The following is a 25,077-nucleotide window of genomic DNA, read 5'->3' as shown; positions in this document are numbered from 1 at the left end:
GACAAATATTAACACATTTTACATACAGTTCTATGACATCATTCCTTCTGTCATTCACTCAATTTCTGTCTCTTTTCTTCTTCTGGTTTGAAAATGTTAACTCCCTACTGGTCTACGATATACTTTTTTCTCTGATACCTCAACCATGTGGTCATGCTTCTTGTGAGAGCCAGGACATTGAATTTGATAGACTGTTTAACTGAAGTAGTTATCATGGTGGAACCTGATCTATTCTTGCCTGATATTCACACGTGCGGAATAACAAATTGTAAACTTTAGTCAGGATTCAATTTTTTTCTCTTCTAGCCTCGGGTAAAAATGGAAGTTGCGAACTACCACCAGTCCTTGTGACATAAGTTAACTCAGCACATACCAGAGTTCAAAACCTGAGACCTTCCTTGTTATGGCTAACCTACTCACTGAATAAGCAGTTGAATCATCACAGGAGTACGTGGGCTGACAATTACGATAATCTTTCCTGCAAGAGTGAGTTTCATAATACGCGCTCAGTAAGATGCAGTTTACATGCAAAGATTTTAACCCTTTCACTGTGTCACACACTTGCAGTTTGCTCACTATCCACTCAGATTTAGATTGTGCTGAATAGCAGGCATTCTTTCTCCTGTATAGCACATCGGCTTTAAATTCCTCCTCTTCCATATTTTAGAGGATCTAACATATTATGCATTATTGTGGAAATAAACAAAAGGGCAGCTTAATAATTAATCTGACTTGCTTCATTAACCTTGGATTAAGGTTGAACATTGGGGAGCAACAGGATGTGGCCAACTCACTTGCTAACTGAATAAGCAAAGGGAGTTCAAAACATTCTCCAATTAATTGAACTCGGGAGAGGGTTTGTGGGTCCTGGTTAATAGATGGCATTTTCCATTGGTGATTTGATTTTGGGGCAAGAAAATGTTCAGTTGTAAGACCACTTCTGGATGTAAAAAGGAGGAAGGGAGAGGGAATCGTCAGGAAAAAAAGAGAGAAGAGGGAGGGAAAGGGATGGAAAAAAGAAAGAGGAGGAGAAAAGAGGGCTTCAACATTTTTGTTGCAAGGAAGAATCTTCAGCTAACAAATCTGATGATAGCAGTTTATATTCATAGAGATCCTCAGCCTCAATGGCAGGATAAAATCATCAATTCAGAGGTCTGAGATCCATCAGGGGACAATCACTGCAAGCATATTAAAATCTATGTTGGCTCACCCACATTCAGTGGATGGATAATGGCTGTATGTCCAAAGTTAAATTGGTTACAACCCGCTGGACATCCGTATCTCTGCTACAAAACTACCTGCAAGCAAAATATGAAGGTAGTAGATGTTGAAACATGCAACTGGGAGACAATATTAACTGCTTGACGTATGGAGCCTGAATGATTACAAAGGTATTGAGTGAGACAAGGTAAGAAGGGGAGTTTGGTTGGTCAAGAAGAGAACCCCAGAGCAGACAGTGGTCAGTCAATTCTGCACTTTCTCAATCCATTATCTTAATCTGTCGCAAATGTAATCCAGGCTGCTACGCAGGAGTGGGGCTCCTAAGCCATACTGCGTGATATTTAACACACAATTGACTATCATGGTTAAAACCATCACTTCATGAGTTGGAAGGCTGTCAAGATATTAACTTACAATCTACTGAGACAAGGAGAGCTTAATTTGCTCTATGATCCAAATGGACAAGGTATTTATGCAGTCCCATCCTGACTTGAGGGAAAGGTATTTCAACTTCTTAGCTTGTTGGGGAGTGTGGATTTGATTCATTCCTTAACTTTAGAAAATCAGGATTTCACTGGTGTCCCTGATTTCTTGAATGGAGCTACTTGTTCACTTGCAAATTGTTTAGGTGAAGGGAGTTCTTCTGACAAGAAGCATAGGTGATTCTCTGATACACAGGGATCGTGTAAGAGGAACAAGCTCTGTATCTACTTGGATGTGCAGGGGACATTTGGAATTAGACTCTTAAGTTGATTTTCATTCTGTTACAGTAGATGAACCCTCCACCTGGCCTGGGTCTCTTGTATCTAACAGCAGTGTAATCCAGAACTGATTGTGATAAATCAGGATGTGCATCCAACTTCACACAGTTATTAGTCTTGGCTACAACCAGTATCATTAACAGAACCTCTGCCATTCAGTCAATCAGTGAAAGAGTTAATTCTGACATATTTTGCAATGATAATAAACTATCTCCTGACCTTTCTTCCTCATTCCGTCCTCCAGTTCTGGCTTTCGGCTAACTGTCACCACCTTCATCAGCAGGTTATTCCCTCCCTGTCGTATCATGGAAACCACTTGCTTGTGTCCAACTTTCACTACGTTGACATTGTTAACCTGCAAAGGAAGATAAATGTAGTTCAGACCATGATCCTTTCACATTCTGGAAAGTATGCATGCAGTAAAATAGCTCATTGAAGCAAAAAGGAGTCAAGCACAAGGAACACAACCGAAGGATTAGGGAGACACAAAGGATTACAGCTGAAGGAAATACTGATGACCATTTCCACTCTGAGTGTGCTGGAATACAGGTCGCATTTGTTAATAGCTGAAAGGAGGCAAGGTAAGTCTTTGTATCCAGCGTGGATGTTTCAAGATTGAAAGTAGTAAGCACCGCCAATTGTTTACTAATGACAACACTCTTTCACATATTGGTGGATCTGCCTTGTTTCCAGTATGTCGTATTTCAAATTTAATAGATAAAGATTTAAGAGTGCCTACAGTAACCATTTGCTACTGATCCAGATCAGCTCCTGGTGATGGAATAATCAGTGTATTCTTGCATTGCACCTGGTAATAAATGTGAGTATTAAACAACCATTCAATGCTTCCCATCATAATTTTATTTTCCATTGATTTCCAGCAGTCAGTGAAATATGGGTAAATCCTCTTTGAATGACAGTAGGAGTTCATGCTGTTGAAGCAGTTTGTATAAATGGGATCACCTCAATAAAAGGCAAAAGGATTCAGGGTACAAGGGAAGTGTGAGATTTCTAGTAATCACTAGACTATAACCTGTACTTCATGAATTATTTTATACTGAAATGATGGGGAGGAGGATCCTCGGGTTTGTCACCACATTTATTTGTGTGGCGGAGGTGAGAGAGAAGTTGAACTTAACTTTCAATTTAGGAGTGAGCCTGGCTGCAGGACAACACTGTGTCCTCACCAGGAGAGGTCTTTGGTCTGGGGAGATACTCAGTTGGGGAATTAGTTGGCCCATTCGATATCCCTCTAGGAAAACAGACAAAGTCCACAAAAGGCCGGTGGTGGAGCCCAGAGCTGAAAGCACTAGCTGTAAAAGAAGCTGAGTCTGGAGCCAAGAACGCAGGCCTGAAGATGGAAGGGATAGAATCAGAAGTCTAAAAAAAGAGAGGAACAAATATAGCACAGAGCAGGAGCAGAAATCTGTGGCTGGTCTGTTGCTGCATTTAGAACTCAGGGCTATGAATAGGGCAAACTGAAAACTTCAAACGGCTGGAAAACTAGAAATTGCAGTGTAGTGAGTGAAAAAATCTGGGCAGACCATCTAGCCAACACTTTAAGCGGCCACAAGATCCCATCGTATCTGGGAGGCAAAGCAATCTGGCTAAGGCAGTAATAGGGAATTAGCAGTAAGCACTATACCAACTCAACTCTGTCAGCAGCTGATTAGAAATTAAACATTCTAAGTGGTCTCCTGGTGGATTTGGAATTGTTGGCCCCAAATGTTCATTGTAAATAGTTTGTTTCTCTGAGATACATCTTTGCATTAATATTTTACGATTTGTTGTCCTTGGAATAAACGATTCCTTATTAAAACTTTATTTCAGCCTGTGTGCTCGAATCCAACATAACACAACAATCAACAAATAAGTAGTTTTTCAGATATAAACTTTCCTTTGTTTAGACAAGGCACTCTTGAGCACTTAGTACTTACAAACTTAATAACAGGAGCATGAACAAGCCATTTGGCCCCTCAATCTGTCACGCCATTTAATAAGGTCATGGCTGATCTGATTTTGTAACAGCAACTTTGTATTCCTGTTTACACCTGATAACATCTCAGCCCCATGCTTAACAAGAAACTGTCTACCTCTGCCTTAAAAATATTTGAAGTCTCTGCTTCACACCTTTTGAGAGGAAAAAATGTGCACCTCCTCTGTTTTAAATGGGAAATCCATGATTTTTAATCAGTTAAAGTTTAACAATTTTTAAAAGTTTAATCTAGTTCTACATTCACTCATAAGAACATCTTCACATCTGCCCTGTTAAGATCCCACAGCATCTTAAATATTTTAATTAAGTCACCACTTCCTCTTTTTAACTCCAGCAGATACAACATAGCATGTCCAAACTTTCCTCCCAATTCAACCTGTGCTTTCCAGGTATTACCCCAGTAAACCTTCTTTGAATTGCCTTCAGTGCATTTATATCTTTCTGTAAATAACGGCCCAGATTTTCTGAGGAGTCAGGTTTCCTGCAGTGTAGATGGGATTTGCGCATAAGGATCCAGCAGAACCCCAAACATAGTAGATCCCGAGGGAATTGCCTGGGAAATTGAGGATTTCACTGGGCAATTCTCCTTTGCCTGGAACCTTCTGAAAGCATCCGTTTAAAATGGAGAATTTATAGCTTTCCAGTAAACGTAACTCAACTTACCAAATATGCCCTCAACTACTCCTACCCTAGAATCGCTGGCTGACTCAACGGCCCCTATACCCTGAGACCCAACATTTTCTTCAGCACTGTCAAACTTGATACATCCCCCAACCAAAGAATCTCACACCATCTGCAGCCAAATCTGGCATTTTACCTACCTGGTCTTCCCCTGCCCAGATCCCTCTGACACCCCTCTCAAATCCTGAAACCACAGCCCCCTCAACTCCTGGGGACCCTCCCTGCTGCAGGACATGACACCGAGCTAGAATGGCATTCCCAGGATCCTTTTGGATCAATCTCATAAGATACAGGAGTGCAATTAGGCCTATCAGCCTATCAAATCATTCAATCATGGCTGATAATGTTTCTCAGCCCCATTCTCCTGCCTTCTCCCCGTACCCTTTGATTCCCTTACCAATCAAGAACCTGTATATCTTGTGTCTTAAAGACAGTCAATGACTTAGCCTCCACAGCCTTCCATGAAAAGAGTTCCACAGATGAACCACCCTCTGGCTGAAGAAACGTCTCCTCATCTCGGTTCTAAAGGGTGATCCCTTCACTTTGAGGCTGTGCCCTCAGGTCTTAATCTCTTCTACTCGTGAAAACATTTCCTCCATGTCCACTTCATCCAGGACTCTCAGTATTCTGTCAGTTGAGATCAGATTGCCCCTCACTCTTCTAAACTCTGAGTATAGACCCAGAGTCCTCAACCACTTCTCACGTGACAGGCCCTTCATCCCTGAGATCCTTCTTGTGAATCTCTTCTGGTTTCCCTCCAAGGCCAGTATATCCTTGCTCAGATGCGGGGCCCAAAATTGCTCACAAAATTCCAAATGCAGTCTGATCAGAGCCTTACACAGCCACAACAGTACTTTCCTGTTTTTATGTTCTAGGCCTTCCAAGATGAATATCAATGTTGCATTTACCTTCCTAACTGACAAATGAATGAGCACGTTAACCTTAAGATAATCCTGAATTAGGATTTGTAAGACCCTTTGCGCTTTGGATTTGTGTAGGTTTTTGCCATTTAGAAAATAGCTTGAACCTCTATTCCTCTGTCCAAAGTGCAAAGCCACATTGTACTCCATCTGCCACTTCTTTGCCCATTTTCCTAGCAAACTTTAAGCTATAAAACCATTAAGTCCTTTTTATTCATTCATGGGATGAGGGTGTTGCTGGCTGGGCAGCATTTATTGCCCATTCCTGTTGCCTAGAGGACAGCTAAGAGTCAACCACATTGCTGTGGGCCTGGAGTCACATGTAGGCCAGACTAGGTAAGGATGGCAGTTTCCTTCCTTTAAAGGACATTAGTGATCCAGATGGGTTTTTCCTGACAATCGACAATGGATTTGTGGTCATTGTTAGACTGTTAATTCCAGATACTTATTGAATTCAAATTCCACCATCTGCTGCGGTGGGATTCGAACCCAGGTCCCCAGAACATTATCTGGGTCTCTGGATTAACACTCCAATGATAATACTACTATTGTTGAGTTTCTCTATGTCATCTATTTAGTATAAAGCCCTATCCACAGCTCTAGTCATGTGATTCAGCATGATTAGTGATTCAGTTAGTCTGTCCCATTGGAACAGTTCCCTCCTTCCACAGTACTGGTGCCAATATTCCATGAATTCAAACCCATTTCTCTCACACCAATCTTTGAGCCATAACTTTAGTTGATTCCATTTTTTTGTTTGATCTCATTTGATCCCATTCCCTCCACAGTCACCCATCCCCATCAATACCTCACACCTCCCTGACCCCAGGATCTGATAGGCTATCTCCTGCTGTCGTAGCTGAAACCCCTTGCCCAACTACTGATCCGATACCCTTCCCAACACCCTTTCACTCAACACCTCACCGGGTCTGCCCCAGTACCTCTGCTGCTGACCTTGACAACGCCCCTGCCACCAACCCTTAACCCAAGCAACAGTGGCATTGTCATCAGCCCAACCCAAAGCCACCCCCACTCCGCACCCCACCTTGCAACTTGTACCTGATACCTCCAGGTCCCAGTACCCTCCCCTTTACCCTGGTACCTGATACCCCCTGTATGCCCAGAACCCAAATGTCGTCCCCCACCATTAGATACAGAAATTTTCTCCTCAGAATCTAATACTGTGTTCCCTCTCCATCTGGGATCTGAAATCTCCACTGGACACCTCCCTCAATGCCCAAGACCCAGCATCCCCATCACCAGATCTAAACTCCCCTCTATCTCTGGGACCTGACTCTCCTAGCCACCTGACCTATCTCCCACACCTGCTGTAAGAACCAACATCACTCTGCCACTCCCACAACTCTGACTAGGCTCTCCACTGCCCTCTTCACTTAGACAATAGAGATCACCAATATGGAAATTGACTGCGGTGAAAAGGGTGGTGTAGTTTACTTTCCCTGATTATGCCCCTCTATTGAGGGACCTGTCAGCTTTAAATTATGGCTCTGTATTTCTGAAGTCGCCCAGATCAGTCAGAAATGTGGAGTTCTTTCTTAATATAATGTGAGAGCAGAATGGTGATCTGTGAGACTTTACCACCTCTCCAGAAGTCTGGATATATGAAGGGTATATGACATCTAAAACTAGGTAAAGGTGGAGGGGTAGCATTGTTAATCAAGGATAAAATTTCTGAATAAGTTAGACTTGACCTTAGTTCAGAAAATCAGGACGTTGAATCATATTGGACGGAGATTAAGAATAGTGGAGGAAAGAAGTCAATAGCAAGAGTGGGCTACAGGCCCCCCGGCTGTAACCACAATTGGGAAGAAATATTGAGTGCTTGTGATAAAGGAAGGGAATAAACAGGGGTGACTTTTATCTATATATAAACTGGAAAAAAAAATCATATTTATCTTGATGAGGAATTCATAGAAGGCTACTGGGATAGTTCCTTCAAGCAACGCATTTGGAACTGACCAAATAGCATGTTTGAGTAAACTTGGTATTATGCGATGTGACAGGATTAATTATTCACCCCAGAGTTAGGGCATACTTATGTAGCATTGACCACAATATGATTGAATTTTACATCTAATTCAAAAGGAAAAAGATTGGGTCTAAGACTAGAGTTCTAATCTCAATAAGGGTATGAAATGAATTGAGATATTATGCTAGGGGGGAAATTAATAGAGAGATAACGGCAGACATTTAAGGATACTTAAGAGTACTCAGAATAATTTTTTGCTGCTATATAGAGAAATTTGTAAGGGCGGATCCACCATCAATGTTTAACTAAAGAAGGTGGCCAAAACATCAAATTTGAGGGAAAAGCTTTTATCTGTGCAAAGATGAGTGGCATGTTAGATGATTGGTCAGAATATAAAGGACAGTGGAGAATATCTAAAAGTTAAATCAGGAGGAAGAAACTAGAGTACGAAAATAAGTTGGCTAATAATAGAAAAAATGGATGGTAAGAGTTTCAACAGTTATTTATGAAGGAAAAGTATGTGTAGAGTGAGCATTGGTCTTCTGGAGGGTGAGAATCCAGTGTTAATTGATGATTTAAAAAAGGGTAGAAAAAGTGAACAAAATTTTGCTTATGCAGAAAACCATTACAGTAACAGTTATAAATCAAGAGGTGGAAGGGAGAAAGGAATTGAGCGAGTTTCTCAACTTAATCCACAATTACAATCACTAAGCAACTATTACCAGGCAGGGTGATGGAGCTGCAGGCTGACAAGTTTAACCCAGTTCAGAAAGTCTTCATCCTAAGATCTTAAAGGAGGAATCGAAAAATGTAGTAGATGCATTGATGCTAATTTTTCAAAATTTCCTCGATTCAAGAAAAGTTCTATCGGAATGGGCAATCGCAAATATAGCCCTTCTTTTCAAGAAGGGATTGAGGCAGAAAACAGGGAACTGTAGTCTAGTTAGCTTGTCATCTGTCATGGGGAAGGTGTTAGTATTAATTCTAATGATTATAGCTTTGTACCAAGAAAATTTCAAGGTAATTAGGAGGAGTTTTGTCAAAGGAACCAATTCATTTGAGTTCTGATGAAGAACTAACATGCGTTGTGGATAATGGGAGCATGTAGACTTAACATACTTGGATTTCCAGAAGGTATTTCATTTGGTGCCACACCAAAGTTTGTTGTGGTAAATAAGTGGTGTACGGGAAACATATAACCTAGATAGAAGATTGGATGATTGGCAGAAAACATTATATGCATAATTGGGTCTTTGTCTGATTGTGACAAAAAACGTTTTGCAGGAATCAGTGCTGCGGCCTCAACGTTTTACAATTTAAATCAATGACTTAAATGAGAAAAGCAAATGCATGGCAGCTAAATGTGGCACTGCAGTGATTGCAATCAGCTGGATCTTGTTGACTAGAAGATCCTTGATTGGGGTTGTTAACCTGGACCACTCAGGTGGCCCTGGCTGACCAGTATAACCAGGGGATGAGTATCTCCTCAGTTCAGGGGATGGGGGACTGTGGCCTCTGTGCAGTTATTTCAGGCGCCAAGATATATGGGAAAGCATGATTGTGTTGAAGGCATATGGAAGTTGCAGACGTATCTACAGAGGCTGAGTGAGTGGGCAAAAATCTGGTAGATGATGTGTAACGTTGGAAAATATGAAGTTGTCTACTTTGCCAGTAAGAATGAAATGGAGAATGACTGCAGAATTGAGATACCAAGGGACTTGGGAATTCTGGTACATGAGCCACAAGAAGTTGGTACACATCTACAGCAAGAAGGTTAATGGGAGGCTATCCTAAATTGTGAGAGGAATGGAATACAGAAGTAAGGATAAAGCAAAGAACTATAGCTGCTTAAGATCAGAACCAAACATCAGAGATTTTTGGGAAAAACTCAGCAGATCTGGCAGCCCTTTCAGGACATAAGGTAGTGTGAACCAGGAAGTGTGTTTTGGTGGGGTCATTAAATATTTTTAAGACAAAGTCAGATGAATTCCTGTTAGACAGAAGTGGGTGGTTATCAGGAGTAAGTGGGAATATGGAATTTGAAACACAAACAGATCAGCCATGGTCTTACTGACTGGCAGAATTGGTTCAAGGGGCCAAGTGGTCATCTTCTACTCCTATTTCATATTTCTTTGGATAAGGAATAACATAGCTTAAAGAGAGAGTATAACTCCTTTACGTTTCCTTACCTTTAAGTTAATCTCTATGTCAGCACCTATAACAAATTGACAGCTGTCTACTGGTTGCTAAATCTCTGGATTACTTTTTACAATCATTGAAATTTTACTTGAGGCTGGAGACCAGTCTAACACCAAAATCACCTGAGTTCCAGAGAACAAAGAGGCAGCCTTTCATTGCAAGGACAAATGTAGTAACGTTACAAGGGTTAGCAAGGTCCCGGGTCTCTCATTCTCAAGAATGTGTGAAGTAGATGTGCCAATATCAGTGGTTGCAAACTCAGACTTTCTAAATGATTTCAGTTGTGTATCGCCAATAATGCAAAAGGCAACATGGTAGATGACTACAAGGAAAAGTGGTTTCCCTAAAACTTTGATCCTCATTCACTGCAGCAACAGTTCATAATTTGGATAGTCCAGCAATATGTGACAGCAATGGGTTGTGATGAGATTTTTTTCAGTATATCTCACCCTGTCATACGCCACTTTTTGTTTTTTGAGAACCATTATTACAAAACATTACATTAACTCCATTGCTTATGGTGAAGAGTTAGTGTGAGGCAGAGTTGGGTTCACACATTGGCAACAAGAGCAATGGTGAGCAGCAGCAGCTTGGATTAATCTGAAGATGTTGAAGGTGGACAGTCAGCTTTCATTGCCTCTTGTTGGAACTGTTTGGGGAAACAAACCTTGTTGTTTCTGTATTTCAAAGAATGATGATCACAATGCACTAAACTGAGTTTACAGGTTAAATTGTGATCTACTGAGGTACATGTATAACTCGTACAGAGTTCAATAGTTAGTTAGTCCAGGTAGGGTCTCATTGTTGTTGGCACCTCCTAAGTAGCTGAGTTGAGACATGTTGAGGGAGGCGATGGCCTAAGTGGTATTACCACTGGACTATTAATCTAGTGACCCAGCTCATGTTCTGGAACTTGGGTTCAAATCCTGCCTTGGCAGATGGTGGAATTTAAATTCAATAAAATATCAAATTAAGAATCTAATGATGACCATGAGTCCATTGCCGATTGTTGGGCGGGGGGGAAAAACCCCATCTGGATCACTAGTGTCCTTTAGGGAAGGAAACTGACTTCGTCACCTGGTCTGACCTATACTTGACACCAGACCCACAGCGATGTGATTGACTCTGAACTGTCCTCTGGGCAATTGGGGATGGACAATAAATGCTGTCTAGCCAGCGATGCCCAGATCCTGTTAATGCAAAAAGAAGAGGATAAAAAAGGTGTGGGGGACTAGCTGCAAAGCACAAAGGATGAACACTGTCTGATTGCGCACTTCCCTCTGATGCCTAAAGACCAAACTGCCCCTCCAGCAATGTGTGGGCTGCTACCTATGCATTACCAATGTAGCATTTAGCTGCTGTGACATGAGGATCAGCAAGATGATCTGGGGTGCACCTGGTATCAAATTATAATTAACAGACATTTTAGTTTTATTTTTGACACTGGTTTACCATGGTGGTCAGTCACTGAATATATTCTGAAGAGACTGCCAATGTACTTTTCCAAAATAACACAGAGGTTTAATAGACATGACAGGTGATTAAAAAAAAACCATATTATTACATTACATAAGAGCGAGAGAAAAAAATCTAATTACAAGTATCAGAAATAGTGATTCAGCCTTTTACTCTCAATAACACCCTGTAGATAATCTAATCTGTGAAGGGACACCCTGCCTCCAATTTAAAGTTCCTTGTTCAGTTAATGCAGCTGTAATTGGTTTCCAAAGCTTTCTTCTTACTGATTTCTAACACTTGAGAACAAAAGCATACATCCTCAGTTTCCAGCTACTGGAGTTTTCTTCTTTGCCACTGAGGACTGTTTTTCTCCAGCTCTGGCATTTTGGAAAATGATAAACTAACTTTTTCACTCTGACTGAACCTGCACACACTGCCTGCCCTTTGGGATGGTTCTGGGGAGGTGCTCCTGTGATACTAGACACAGGTCATTAGGCAACAGCAGTTTTTATTCCCTTCTAAAGTTGTTACTAGTGGATTGAACAATTGAACTGAAGTGTTTTAGAGACTTCATTTTGATGCCAGTAAACAAAACAGAACTTCAGACACTCTGATACCACTGAAAGAACTCAAAATTGAAACTATGTGCTCCACTGAGGAGGAATCAATAACCAGAGGGACAGGTTTAAGGTGAGGGGCAGGAGGTTTAGAGGCAGTTTGAGGCAATTTTTTTTTGACCCAGAAAGTGGTAGAAAACTCGAACTCATTGCCTGTAGGAGTGGTATTCAAGGCATACAAGAATATAGACCAAGTGCTGGAAAATGGGATTAAGATAATTGGGTGGTTGCTTTTGACTGGGCACAGACTTGAGGGGCTGAAGGACCCTTGTTTGTGCTGTAGGCCTCTGTGGTGCTATTGACTCTTCTAACACACAGTATAGAAATACACATCAAATGTTAAATCCATACTTTGTTCTGCCATTTTGAAACATTAATTCCATCTGAAATTTAGCAGGGCTGAGGGCCATTTAATGCCTCTACTGCCTTTGATACCTGCCGTCCCCACACAAGCCAAGGAGATAATGTGATGTTTGCACATATGGTGGGATTAGCTGCATAGAATTTGTAATTTATGATTGTACGTATTGGCTTGAGACAAGTGGTAAATTTGTAATAAAACCAACTCAGTTGCAATTATTATCAAAATTTTTCAGGATGAAACTGATTGAATCAGTCAACCCTCCCTGTTAACAATTGTGTAACAATGCACTTTGTGTTTCACTCATTGTTGGCTGCAGTTCAGCTCTGCAAACATTTCAGTCTGACAGTGAATGGCATTCAGCCAAAGATTCAATAGCAATTAGCATCAGCCAAACCATTCCCAGATTCTGCTGCTCCCTTTTTGCTTAGAGCTCTCTGTACCACAGTTACAGACGATCAGTGCCTTATGGAAGGGTGCGGGGTGGCTTGCAGATTGGCCTGATTGCCCATGCTGCCGAGCCCCTCGTCCCTCACGCTGTGATGCTAATCCCAGAAAACACCCTCCTTACATTCTTTGTATGTGGCTGGGGTGGGTGGGGGTAGCTTCTACAATCCAGAGATACTGAGGGGTGTCCTTCCAGCAGCAGCCAGGGCTCTTCAATGTTGTTTGTGAGCCTTAGAGCCACCAGCCTGTAACTGGGAAGGACTTCTGAAGTTGGGATCTTGATTCCAGGGGAAGGTCCCCTTTTGCTTGACTGGCATCTGGTTCACAGCATTTTTCTGGTAAGAGATAGCATGGGTCTCTAGCTGGCAAGCAAGACAGCAACACCATAACACATTCCCCAAGGTGTGACATATGAGATGATCACATCCTGAGCTGTAAACCTGCACAGACCTCAGAGTTATTTTACATTCCGCAGAAATCCATGCAAAGGACTTGATACAGTTGCAGTTTTCAGTGGACTTTTACTCTCCTCTGTTGAAACTACCTAATTGGTGATGTATCTGTAAAGATTCTAACTGTTGTATGTGTTTGCCAGTTCTCTGTGCTGGATGAGTTGCTGTCACCATCCTCTTTAAGTGTAGGAGTCTACCGGGTTGACCCTATGCAATGTGACCTGTATGCCTCTACCTCAGTCTTTTTTTTTAATCTGTGCATCCTTTGCTTACTATGATCTACCTGTACTGCTGATAAACAAAGCTTTTCACTCTATTTTGATACACGTGACAATAAATCAAACAAATAACAAATAAAGTATGGGAAAACCACTTCCTGGTTGAGCTAGAAGAGTCTCTTGTTGTTACCAAGATATAGTTTAGTGCATGTTATCAAATAGTTAGAGTTTACAGGATAGACAAATATGGAGATCATGGGGATGACCATGTTAGATCTCACTCCATTAACATTCTCAGCTGTTCTGCCAACAAGTCCAAATGACATCACTATAGTGGGTGCTGCTTGTGTCACTCTGAAGTACACCCTGTATATACATCTCCATTCCCAGCTTTTCTCATCTCATTACTAATATTGTATTTACCGTATCCCATCTTCCCACAGGCTTCACACTTGAAAAATTCAGGTACTCCAGAAGTTTCACTATTCCTATGGAGTACATAGTCTTCAGATCTGGTAGTTAGCTGAGATGAGAACTGTTCACTTTGATTGTCTCCTTGACAATTTGAGATCTGTAGATCCCTTACACTGTCAAGATCCCCATTGGGTTCATCGCAATCTATCAATCAGTAGTGGACAGTAAGGCGGCGGCTCAGTGGTTAGCACTTCTGCCTCATATTCCAAGGACCCAAGTTTGATTCCACCCTTGGGTGACTGTGTGGAGTTTGCATGTTCTTCCTGTGCCTGTATGGGTTTCTGCTGAGTGTTCCAATTTCCTTCTACAGTCCAAATATGGGCAGGTTAGGTGGCTTAGCCTTGGTGAACATGGGTATAGGTCTGGGTGGGATGCTGTACAGAGGGTTGGTGCCAAAAGGCCAATTTCCACACTGTAGGGAATCTATTAATCTGTAAAGGTCCCTATAGTACCTTTGTATGGCCCCTTTGGCAATGGCAAAAATATATTACCTTTGCAGCTCTTTGGGTGAACCTTTTCTGTTCAAATCCACATCTATTTCCTGAACGACATCTCTTGTCACTGCATTAAATATGACAACTGTTTTAAACCATAAAACCTAATGCAGTGTGTGTGATTTGTTTTGCACAATAGGACAGCTTCTTATTATGTATGCCTTGATAATCCTGTAGGCATAAATTAGAAGTCAACATCTTTGGTCGGATAAGTGCAGTGTCTTCATTTTCCTGTTCCTCAGTAACTCTGATGGAGCTAGAACATACTAGAGTGAGTGGATCCATAATTTAGCATTGTTGTATAGAAGTTGCTATATTTCATCAAGTGTAATTTAACTATACCACTCCCACCACACCCTCCCCAACCCCTTCCAGACCTAACTGCACAGAGGCTGGTATTCTGTCACCAAGTCACCTTTATCTACTTGTGCCAGTTTTTTGGTTGTGGCCAGATAGCTCAGGGTCAGTTGCCTAAACTGAGGAGATGCTACTTTCCTGGTGATATTAGTCAGCCAGGGCTTTCCTGATTGGCCCAGGTTAACAACCCCAATCAAACACCTCATAGTCAATAAGGTCATGTTGGTTTCAATCACTACATCCCTCCCTGCCAAATCCAGGGATGTAGGCCTGTCTTTGGCTTGTAGCTTCTCCTGTGATGTTTTCACCCCAAGTTCAATTCCTCTGATTTTGACATACTCGGACACGGGCAGCGTGTCTGAGGCGTGGAGTTTCCTTCTCTGCTCCTGGTGGGAATGGAATTGAGGCTGCATCCATCCATGGCTCTGAGGCCTGCTCTAAATTAGTGGGAGGGGGAGAACCTATGGTTTCTGACAGGCTTTCTGACTGTTCTGAGGCGCCAGGTATGTTTTGCTCCTGTCCCATATGCGTGGTAATAGCTTTCAGGAGATCAATATATTGGTTCAGCACTGCATCACCTACCCAAACTTTAGAAGTGACAGGACCTGACCTCATGTTGACCTCACCTTGTACCTAAACAGGGCCATTTCCATGGTTCCAGAACCAAACTTTGTCCTTTGAATGAAACTGTCTCTTTCGCTTAGAGAAGGTGCGTGGCTGGCATATGCGTTCCTGCTGCCATTTCACCCTCTCTCCCAGGTCTGGGAATATTAAGTTTAACCTGGTATGGAGTCTTCTCCCCATCAGCAACTCTGCTGGAGCCATCCCTGCAGTTGCATGTGGGGTGGTCCAATAATCAAACAAGAACTGGGATAGTTTTATATCAATTGACTCTGTAGGCCGTTTCTTTAGGCTTGCCTTCAATGTTTGGACCACTCTTTCCTCTAACCATTGGATTATGGATAGTCTGGAGTTGTCCTTACGTGCTGAATGCCACCAGAGTTCAGGAAATATTCAAATTCCCTGCCCGTAAATGACATCCCATTGCCCATGACCGATACTTCCAGGAGTCCGTGTGTTGTGACTGATGCTTGTAGCTTCTCAATCTCATCAAAAATCCTCATATAGATGTCCCTTATTCACTAACAGCCAAATAAAACCAGAATTACAGGAGGTTTGGGGTCATAATATTCCTTAACTAGCTCTGTCAACTCTTGGTATATTTTAGCATCTGATGCCTCTCGGAAAGTCAAGCCTCGTATAACTGAGAATGCTGTGGGTCCCCAAGCAGTCAGAAGGATTGCTTATCTGCCCCAATGTCATTTGCCTGGAAAAGATATAGCATTCTTTCCAGATTCCTGGGCCCAGTCTTCGACAGCAGGATCAAACGAGTCAAGCTTCCCAAATAAAGCATGCCAGAAATGTATACCCCAACTCCAGGATGAGTGTAGCAAGCAAATGTTCTTCAGACACATCCTGTTTTCTCTCATCGCTACGGAAATAACTACACACAGGCCAATATCCTATCACTAAGTCACCCTCTATTTACTTGTGCACAGTACACTGGCTGTGGCCAGGCAGCTCGGAGTCTGTGCCCTGAACTGAGAGATTCTCATCTCCTGTTGTTTTTTTCTTCTCAGCTGAGGAGATTCCAATATCCTGGAAATCTGCCCTCCTCCAGTACTACCATCCAGCAGTAGTGTTATTTCCCCCAGTCCCCTTGTTGTGTGTGTGTGCGCGCAAGTGAGAGACAGTAAAAAAAAAACTCTCCTGGTTATAGATAACAAAGTGTGAAGCTGGATGAACACAGCAGGCGAAGCAGCGTCTCAGGAGCATAAAAGCTGACGTTTCGGGCCTAGACCCTTCATCAGAGCTCTCTGGGCCCGAAACATCAGCTTTTGTGCTCCTGACATGCTGCTTGGCCTGCTGTGTTAATCCAGCCCCACACTTTATTATCTTGGATTCTCCAGCATCTGCAGTTCCCATTATCTCTCAACTCTCTTGGTTATATTAGTCAGCCAGGCTTTCCTGATTGGCCTATGGTTAACAACCCCAATCAATGACATCGTAACCAACAAAGTCACGACACAGCCCAATCCTGGTCAGCTTCCCCCCATTTGATTGTGGATACCTTGGCAACCTTGTGACTTATACGATTCCAGAACCGTTTGCAAAATGACAGAGGCACTTACTGGAGGCCTGTTGTCTGAAATGTCCACATTAGGAATACCATGTGGGGTAATCTCAGAAAAGACAAGAACAACCATATTCATAGCTGTGATATGAAACTTCTTAGCTTCTGTCACTGATTACTTCTCCTAATTGATAATGAGGTAAGGCCATCCATCAAAAACAAATAAATCTGTGCTTGCACTTCCTGATGGTCTGGAGGGAAATATCTGGGTATGAATGGTTCTTGTTGCTTTATTTTCCTTGCCACATTGTGGTCTTTTGGTCTGGCTAACTTCCAACACAATGCTTATGGATATTGAGACATATCTGGTGTCTCAACTACTCCTGTCAGATCTGGCAAAGCCAGTTGGGGCTCGCAGACTATTCTGCTGCCTTGGACTGAACGTATGATGTGATTTTGTAACTAAACTCAACATTGTGCCTGATCATGCTGTTGAGCCTTGCTCTGAAGAATGGTGCAAACTGCCAACAACAACAGATCCATTCTCCAGAGCAAGGCTCAACAGTCTTATCAGGCACAATATTGTGTTTGTTCACAAAATTTCCTCATACACTTAGTATAAGGCCGCAGAATATCACACTGATTTTTAGGCAATCTTCACGAATCAAAGTGGAAAACTTTGTATTCTTGGAGGCATCCTTACTCATTCCTTCTAAATTAAAAGCCTGTGGGTGGTTTCTATTACCACTTTTGGACCAAAGATATCATCTCAAAATCTCTCAGATATCGCAAAGTTGGGAAAGACTCTTTCTCAATCATAGTATATCACGTTTCTGTGTCTGACAGCATTATAGAACAGTCAGGCCTTGGGTGAAATTGCAGAAAGGCAGAAAGAAATGAAGTCTAAATCGGGGATATTCTGTATGTATGTGAATGTTTGGAGTATAGTCAATAAGGTATTAAATGTTCCTGGTTACAATGAAATAAGAAAAGATAGGAGAGAAACAAGGAGGACTGTCGCAGTATTGATTAAGGAGGGCTAACACGGTGTGGAGCTGGAGGAATACAGCAGGTCAGGCAGCATCAGAGGAGCAGGAAAGCTGACTTTTCGGGTTGGGACCCTTCTTCAGAAATGGGGAAGGGAAGGGGGCTCTGAAATAAATAGAGAGGGGTTGGGCTGGGAAAAGTAGGTGGGATGGTGATAGCAGGTAGGTAGTGGTGGGGATTAGTCAGTGAGGTGGGTGGGTCGGATGGGTGGGAGAGAAGATAGACAGGTCAAGGAGGCAGGGTTGAGAGGGAGGTTTGGTCTTGGAATAAGGCCGGGGGTGGTGAAAGTTTGAAGCTAGTCAAGCCCACATTGAGACCATTGGGTTGTACGCTTCCAAGATTGAATATGAGGTGCTGTTCCTCCAGTTTCTGGGTGGCGTCACAGTGAAACTGGAGGAGGCTCAGGATGGACATGTCATCCAGGGAGTGGGAGGGGGACTTGAAGTGATTTGTGACTGGGAGGTGTTGTTTGTCAAAAACTGAGCGTAGGTGTTCTACAAAGCGGTCTCCGAGCCTCTGCTTGGTCTCACCAATTTACAGAAGGCCACTTCGGGAACAGTGGATACAGTATACCACATTAGTGGATGTGCAGATGATCATCTGTTTGATGTGGAAGGTTTTTTTGGGGCCTGGGATAGGGCTGAAGGGAGAGGTGTGGGGTCAGGTGTAGTACTTCCTGCGGTCGCAGGGAAACATGCCGGGGATGGTTGTGCTAGTGGGGAGTGTGGAACGGACGAAGGAGTCACGGAGAGAACAGACCCTCCAGAAGGCAGGTAAGGGTGGGGAGGGCAATATATCCTCAGTAGGGGGTCAGATTGCAGGTAGCAGAAATGGTAGAGAATGATGAGTTGAATCTGGAGGTTCAAGGGGTGATATGTGAGGACCAGGGCCTAGACAGAATTCTAGACAGACCAACCCTACCTCTCATCCCCGCATCCTTGACCTGTCTGTCCTCTCTCCGTCCTACCCGCTCCTCCCACTTCACTGTAAAAACCCACCACTACCTACCTGCTATCACCATCCCACCTGCCTTTCCCAGCCCAGCTCCCTCCCTCTGTATTTATTTCAGAATCCCCTTCTCCTCCCCATTTCTGAAGAAGGTTCCTGACACGAAACATCAGCCTTCCTGCTCCTCTGATGCTGCGTGGCCCTTCTGTGTTCCTCCAGCTCCACACCGTGTTAGCCCACGTGGAATTTGGTGAGAATTGCTCCCTTTTAGCTTTGAGACTGGGCTGATTGATCACTGCACGTGTGTGGGTGTGAAAGTGATGCAGCATACTGCTGTACAACAAGATGTGTACTCCCTGTGACTGAGGAATGCTGAGTAGCAAGGCAAGCTGTCTTGTTGCATGACTGCAACAACTGGCACATCAAGGCAAGGCATGGATGTTGCCAGCATGCAGGGAGGCACGAACTGAGTGAGGATTAAGAGATCAAGCGAGCAACTCAGAGATACAACAACGTGGTCAAATCCTCAAGCTGTTTTTGTACACAGAATGTCCCTGCAGCAGCTGTCAATGCTAGTTGTTAGTTCACCCTCAGTCCACATCTGTGCTTCCTAAGAGGCCTGCAAAAGGATTGAATGGGAGCTATTAAGGATTTGACGGGTTGGCAAATGTAGTACGCCAATGTCCATGGACAAGGGACACATTTGGCTGGTGCCCATGGACCTATCATTTGTCCTTCTCATATTCTGTAATCTCTCATTTCCAAAACATGAGCATCCAGACTTTTATTTGGTCTTTGGCCTATGATCAACATCCAGTAATGCCTCTTTTTAACTCAATTCCTGTTCTTTTTGATCCTCGTTTCAATAGATCTATTAAAATAAAACTGGAATGCATTTGGATGCTGCTGCAATGTTCCAAGTTCATAAAGTGCTGGCCTTCACTCGCATGCCTCAATTCTTTTGTAAAAATTGCCTGCCTCCAGACAAACAAAGTCATGAGTTTCAGTTTGAGTCACTAGAATCTCTGAGAGGTTTTTTTTTTGAAGTCCAGCCCTGCTTTCAGAGCACTTCGCAGTGTGGTCCTGCAGAGCTAAGTATATGGCCAGAGACAGCCGGTGATGGCCTCATGATATTATTGCTGGACTGCTGATCCAGAGACCCAGGTAATGTTCTGGGGACCTAGGTTCGAATACTGCCATGACAGATAGTGGAATTTGAATTCAATGAATATCTGGAATTAACAATCTAATGATGACTATGAATCCATTGTCAATTGTCAGGAAAAACCCACCTGGTTCACTAATGCCCTTTAGGGAAGGAAACTGCCATCCTTACCTGGTTTGGCCTACACGTGACTCCAGACACACAGCAATGTGGTTAACTCTTTTCTGCCATCTGGGCAATTAGGGACTGGCAATAAATGCTGCCTAGTGATGCCCTCATCCCGTGAATGAATAAAGGAAAACAAAAACAAATACATAGATATCCAGAGAGAACAACAACTGAGAAGAATTGTTCAATAGCTAAGAGAGAGTATGGGTTTTGAAGGCACTATTGAAGAAATTCTCAGGAGGAGGCTGCAAAGCATCTTGTAGAATAATTCTGGGATATGGCAGACACTGAAATCACCATGCATTAATGATCAAAGGGGTGAAGTTTTAAAACTTGCCTTAAAGACTGCAAAGGGAATATTGTGTTTATTTCCCCCAACATCAGAGCTTAGATAGGTCAAGGTCCTCAGTTCAAAACCTTATGCCACCTCACAAGATTACCACTCTTTGGAATTCCAACCAACCACAAACTGTGTCAATCAGATATCTCACCTTTATAAACTTCATGCAACTTTGTAACATGAGAGCTCAGAGAAATCCCAGGTGCAGTTATAAGCTTGGTAAAGTTAGCTGGAGTTGCGCCTGCAAGTAAGTACTGGAGTGCAGGTTTCAGAGTCTAGAAGAATGTGGACCAAGAGGAGGAGGGTTATCGACTATAACAGGAGCAGTCATTGAGGCAGTCCCAGATGGAACAGCTCAAGAGGGTGTTTCAAGGACCAATTAGCAAAAGTAAAGACTTATGACTTCTTGTGAAGATTACTGAGATTTGATGACCCCAGGTTATGAACTTCTGGGAGGAAGTACGAAATCCGAGTGTCCTGTCTTGGACACATTTGATATTTGAAGTTGATTGTAGTGTGTTCAATCACAGTATATGACTCATGTTTGCCACATGTTAATTCTGGTTGTAAGAACTATATCTTATGGCTTGAAGATTGTATTACTTTTGTAACTTGTATTGTAAAGACTATTTTTAAAATTTTACTTTATTTTGCATTGTGGACACTGAAAATATTACAATTATGAATTGAGAAAGAATTACTGTACTTTTAAAAAGCAAGTTATTGAAACTCATTGTGTGTAATGTTTATGCTGCTGCTTCATCCAAATGGGTGTGAGCATGTCTGTAAACAGCCCAGCTCTGGAGATTTGTGTGCAAAGTGGAATTTGGATGTCAACAGATTCTTCCTCATTGGTTTGTTGAGATGTGACCAGTTTTGGATGCTAAAGGCCATCAGTCTGACAACTATCTGATCAGATCCTGGTAGGTGAGTAGTTTGGGGTGTGAACGATAATGGCAGAGCCTTTGGGCTGCTGTAAGGGCTAAATCCTGAAGTCTATGAACAAGTTCAGGGATAGCATTCCTGTAAAAATTAAGTCTTACTTGCGTGAATATCAAGTACCTAAAGTCAAAGAGGCAGCAGCTCTTGCAGGTGCATAAGACATTTCTCATGGGCAGCTAAGTTTCATAATTTGTCATGTGGATGGCACAGTGGCTCAGTGGTTAGCACTGCTGCCTTACAGCACCGGGGAGCCAGGTTCAATTCCACCCTTCAGTGATTGTGCAGGTTTTGCACATTCTCTCTGTGTCTGCATGGGTTTCCTCTAAGTGCTCCAGTTTCCTCCCACAGTCGCAAAGATGTGTACATTAGGTGGATTGGCCATGCTAAATTTTCTGTAGTGTCCAGGGATGCGTAAGCCAGGTGGGTGAGCTGTGGCTAGTGTGGGTGGGTTGCTGGGTCAGGTCTAGGTGGGATGGTCTTTGGAGGATAGGTGCAGACTTGATGGGCCATATAGCCTCTTTGCACACTGTGAGGATTCTGTAAATCCGTGACACTAACAGGGTGATTGGTTAAATAGACAAGAATTCAACTTCGTCGAGACGTCAGGAGCTGTTTCAGCTCATTATAAGGATAATATAGACAGTAGAATGGCTGTTAGGAAACCTGCTTGTTTTAACTGCCATTGGAGATGGAATAGTATAGTGTTAATATGAATACGTAAGAGGTCTTTAGAAAAGACTGTATCAATTAAGAAAATAGACACTGAACCAGTGGTAGTGATGCAAATGACAATTTCCACAGGGAAGGCTGAATCAGAAGATGAAGCTGGGAAGAACTTGATTGCATTTAATATATTAACAATAGGAAGCGAGAAGGATTCCAAATATTATAAGTGGTTTCTATTTAAAGGAGCAGTCACTCCATTTTTTTTGCAAGGAACAGCCTAAAATGATTGCTACCTTGAGACATATTGTTTTAGCTCAGAGCTTATTGGTAGCAAAGGATCTGAATCATTAGAAAATTCACTGAATCAGAATGTTATTTGTACACAATACTGATGGGACATTTATCATCTACATTGATAAAGGGATCTTCTGTGGTCTCAGTTGTCTCTAAATTACCTTTTTGAAGGTATAGATTTAGATTTTATATTGGGCAATGATGCAAAAACGAGCATGATTTTTCCACCATCTGAGACGGAGCACCCTCATTCCAAAATTGTTTCTGTGAGTATAAACATTTTGCCTACTTGTAATCCAAATGAGCAAAGGATGGGGTCAAGCAGAAATACTAAACAGTACAGAGGCTGTACAAAGGCCTGAGACCGTGAAGTGACCTAACAGGATTAATGATCCTTGACATTAAACCAGTGCACTTGCCAGTGTTGAGATGTAGGATACTATGGTAGAAATCCAGGAAAGTTGGCAGTTCCCAAACAACCATCTCAAACTCCATGAGGATGAGGGTTTCGGTTTGTGAATCATGCTGGGGGATTAAAAATTTTGGAAAGACAAAAGAAAGTCCAGAAAAAGCAGTTTTGATTGTTACCTAGAAAAAAAAAATCAATAAGGCACATTTGGAATGGGATCAGGAAGAAGTAAAAGATCTTAAAGTGTGCAGAGATTAAATCTCAAATGCAAAAAGCATCTCAACAATATGTGAAAATGAAAGGGTTATCTGTATAGTTTGTGATATGCTGTTTGTTAGCAGTTTCTTCTAAGATAGTTTTATATTTTTTAAAGTCAATGTAAAAAAACCTTCACTATGGTGAAGCATTCTTTCTCACAAGGAGATGAGTGCTATGAAATCCTCAAGTTATATTCTTTTTCTGTACAACTTCTTTGTGAAATATAATATTCAAAGCACTCTCAGATCAAATGTTGTTCAATATTGGAGTTCAAAGTTGAACAGAGCTGATTGATCAATTTGTGACTTTGCTGAACCTTCTGAGTTAGATAACTGAATGAAATTCTCAGCAGTGATAGGAGTGATGAGGCATGAGAGATCCTGCCATGAGAACATATCTATTGAGAGAGAATAACCCTAATCTCTCAAAAGCTACCAATAATGTGCAGAGGCTTTGTGGTCATCAATCATTAAATAGAGTATATTCATGGTGGAACAGACAAGGCTTTTGTATTATGCTGAGAGATACTCCTGGCCAAATGAAAACAACCGACTGGGAAGAGGGAAAAAGAAGCTGCAGAAAAGGCAGCAGAAAAATCAAAATCAAATGACAGGATACACATTCTGCAGAGAACATCACAAAAAGGGAAAGGAAGCACCCCCTGCTAGAGAAAGCAATGCTTTCGCAGCAAAAGGCAGAATCACTTTGCATGCAAGCATTTAGAAAGAAGCAAAACAAGCAGAAATATGGCTGTGAAAGAGCTATCATTTCATGATTCTGATAAATTATTTTATATCACACAATAGGTTGGCCCACTTGTAGCACAGTGATCCTGTGCCTGCCCCTGGATGAGGACCGTTCGATTTAAGACCCATCTGCTGCAAGGGTCTGTAATAACACCTGTGAACAGGTTGATTAGAAAAATAAGTTTAAAAAGTACATAAGTTGGCATTGTCAGGTCTAAAGATGATAAATGATTAGTGATTGTTAGAATAGTGACTGCAGAAGCAGAATGTCAAGCCAGCATGCAAAATCAGATAACAGTGGTGTTTGCAATATCATAAGTTTGGTAGACGTGCACATTGGCTCAAGGTGGTGACCATGATGTGACCCTGGAAAGTAAGGTTGAAGCTATATGATGAAACCTACTTATGTCAAGACCACAAGTATAGCTGTGTCCAATGAATTGGGATGAATTAATACCTGGAGTTCCGGTTGGCAGACATTAAGCAAAATTCATTCATTATAGCAGATGCAAGTCTAAAGCTTAGTCTGGTGATTCTAAATGTATCAGAAGAAATTTGTGATGTTCAGTAGTCCACAAGGTAATTAGCTGCAAAACAAATCCTAGATTGTTACAAAGGTTTGTTTCAGGTCTTGGATGTCTTTCTGGTAAACATCCTCATCTTTAAGAAGATGAGAGCATGACAGCAATCAATATAGAAAATGTACGAGGGAAACATACACTTAAAAGACTATGGACCTGATGAGATATTTCCTGGTTTATTAAAGGAACTAGCTACAAAAATAGTAATTGTATAGTATTAATCTTCCAGAAATTCTTAGATTCTGGAAAAGTCCCAGATTTGGAAAATTGCCAATGTAACACTTTTGAGAAAGGGAAGGAGACAAAAAGCAGGTAACTGTGGGTCTGTTAGTTTAATGTCTGTTATTAGGAAAATGTTACAGTTCTTTATAAAGAATGTTAACAGCAGAGTATTTAGAAAATGCATACTATCATTAGGTAGAATCAACACTGATTTATGAATGGCAAAGCATGCCTGACAAATTTACCAAAAGTCTTTTAGGAGGTGACAAGCAGGATAAACAAAGGGGAAGCAGTTGATATATTTGGCTTTTTAGAAGATATTTGGAAAGGTACCACATGTTAGGCTACTTAATGAGATAAGAGCCAATGCTGGTGGAGGTGGTATGCTAGCATGGATTCAGGATTGGCTAACAAATAGATGGTAGAGAGTTGGGATAAGGGGGGCATTTTTAAGCTAGCAGTCTAAGACTATAAGACCATAAGACATAGCAGCAGAAATTAGGCCATTCAG

At 42.0% G+C, this 25,077-nt stretch overlaps 1 protein-coding gene and 1 long non-coding RNA gene across 2 annotated transcripts in view; one reads left to right on the top strand and one right to left on the bottom strand.

The window, feature by feature from the left end:
* The window catches only part of shank3a (SH3 and multiple ankyrin repeat domains 3a), a 730,589-nt gene that overhangs the window by 153,544 nt on the left and 551,968 nt on the right, over positions 1-25,077 (bottom strand). Inside the window, exon 18 of the mRNA XM_059654527.1 lies at positions 2,202-2,337. Coding sequence (XP_059510510.1) covers positions 2,202-2,337 — 136 coding nt within the window. The remainder of the gene's footprint in view (positions 1-2,201; positions 2,338-25,077) is intronic.
* Positions 1-25,077, top strand: part of LOC132210954 (uncharacterized) — a 189,541-nt gene that overhangs the window by 55,359 nt on the left and 109,105 nt on the right. The window lies entirely within an intron of this gene.

This window comes from Stegostoma tigrinum, chromosome 25, assembly GCF_030684315.1.
Source record: "Stegostoma tigrinum isolate sSteTig4 chromosome 25, sSteTig4.hap1, whole genome shotgun sequence".
In the NCBI taxonomy this organism is placed as follows: domain Eukaryota; kingdom Metazoa; phylum Chordata; class Chondrichthyes; order Orectolobiformes; family Stegostomatidae; genus Stegostoma; species Stegostoma tigrinum.
Note: the sequence above shows the minus strand (reverse complement) of the source record. Positions and strands in the feature narration are given on the sequence as shown.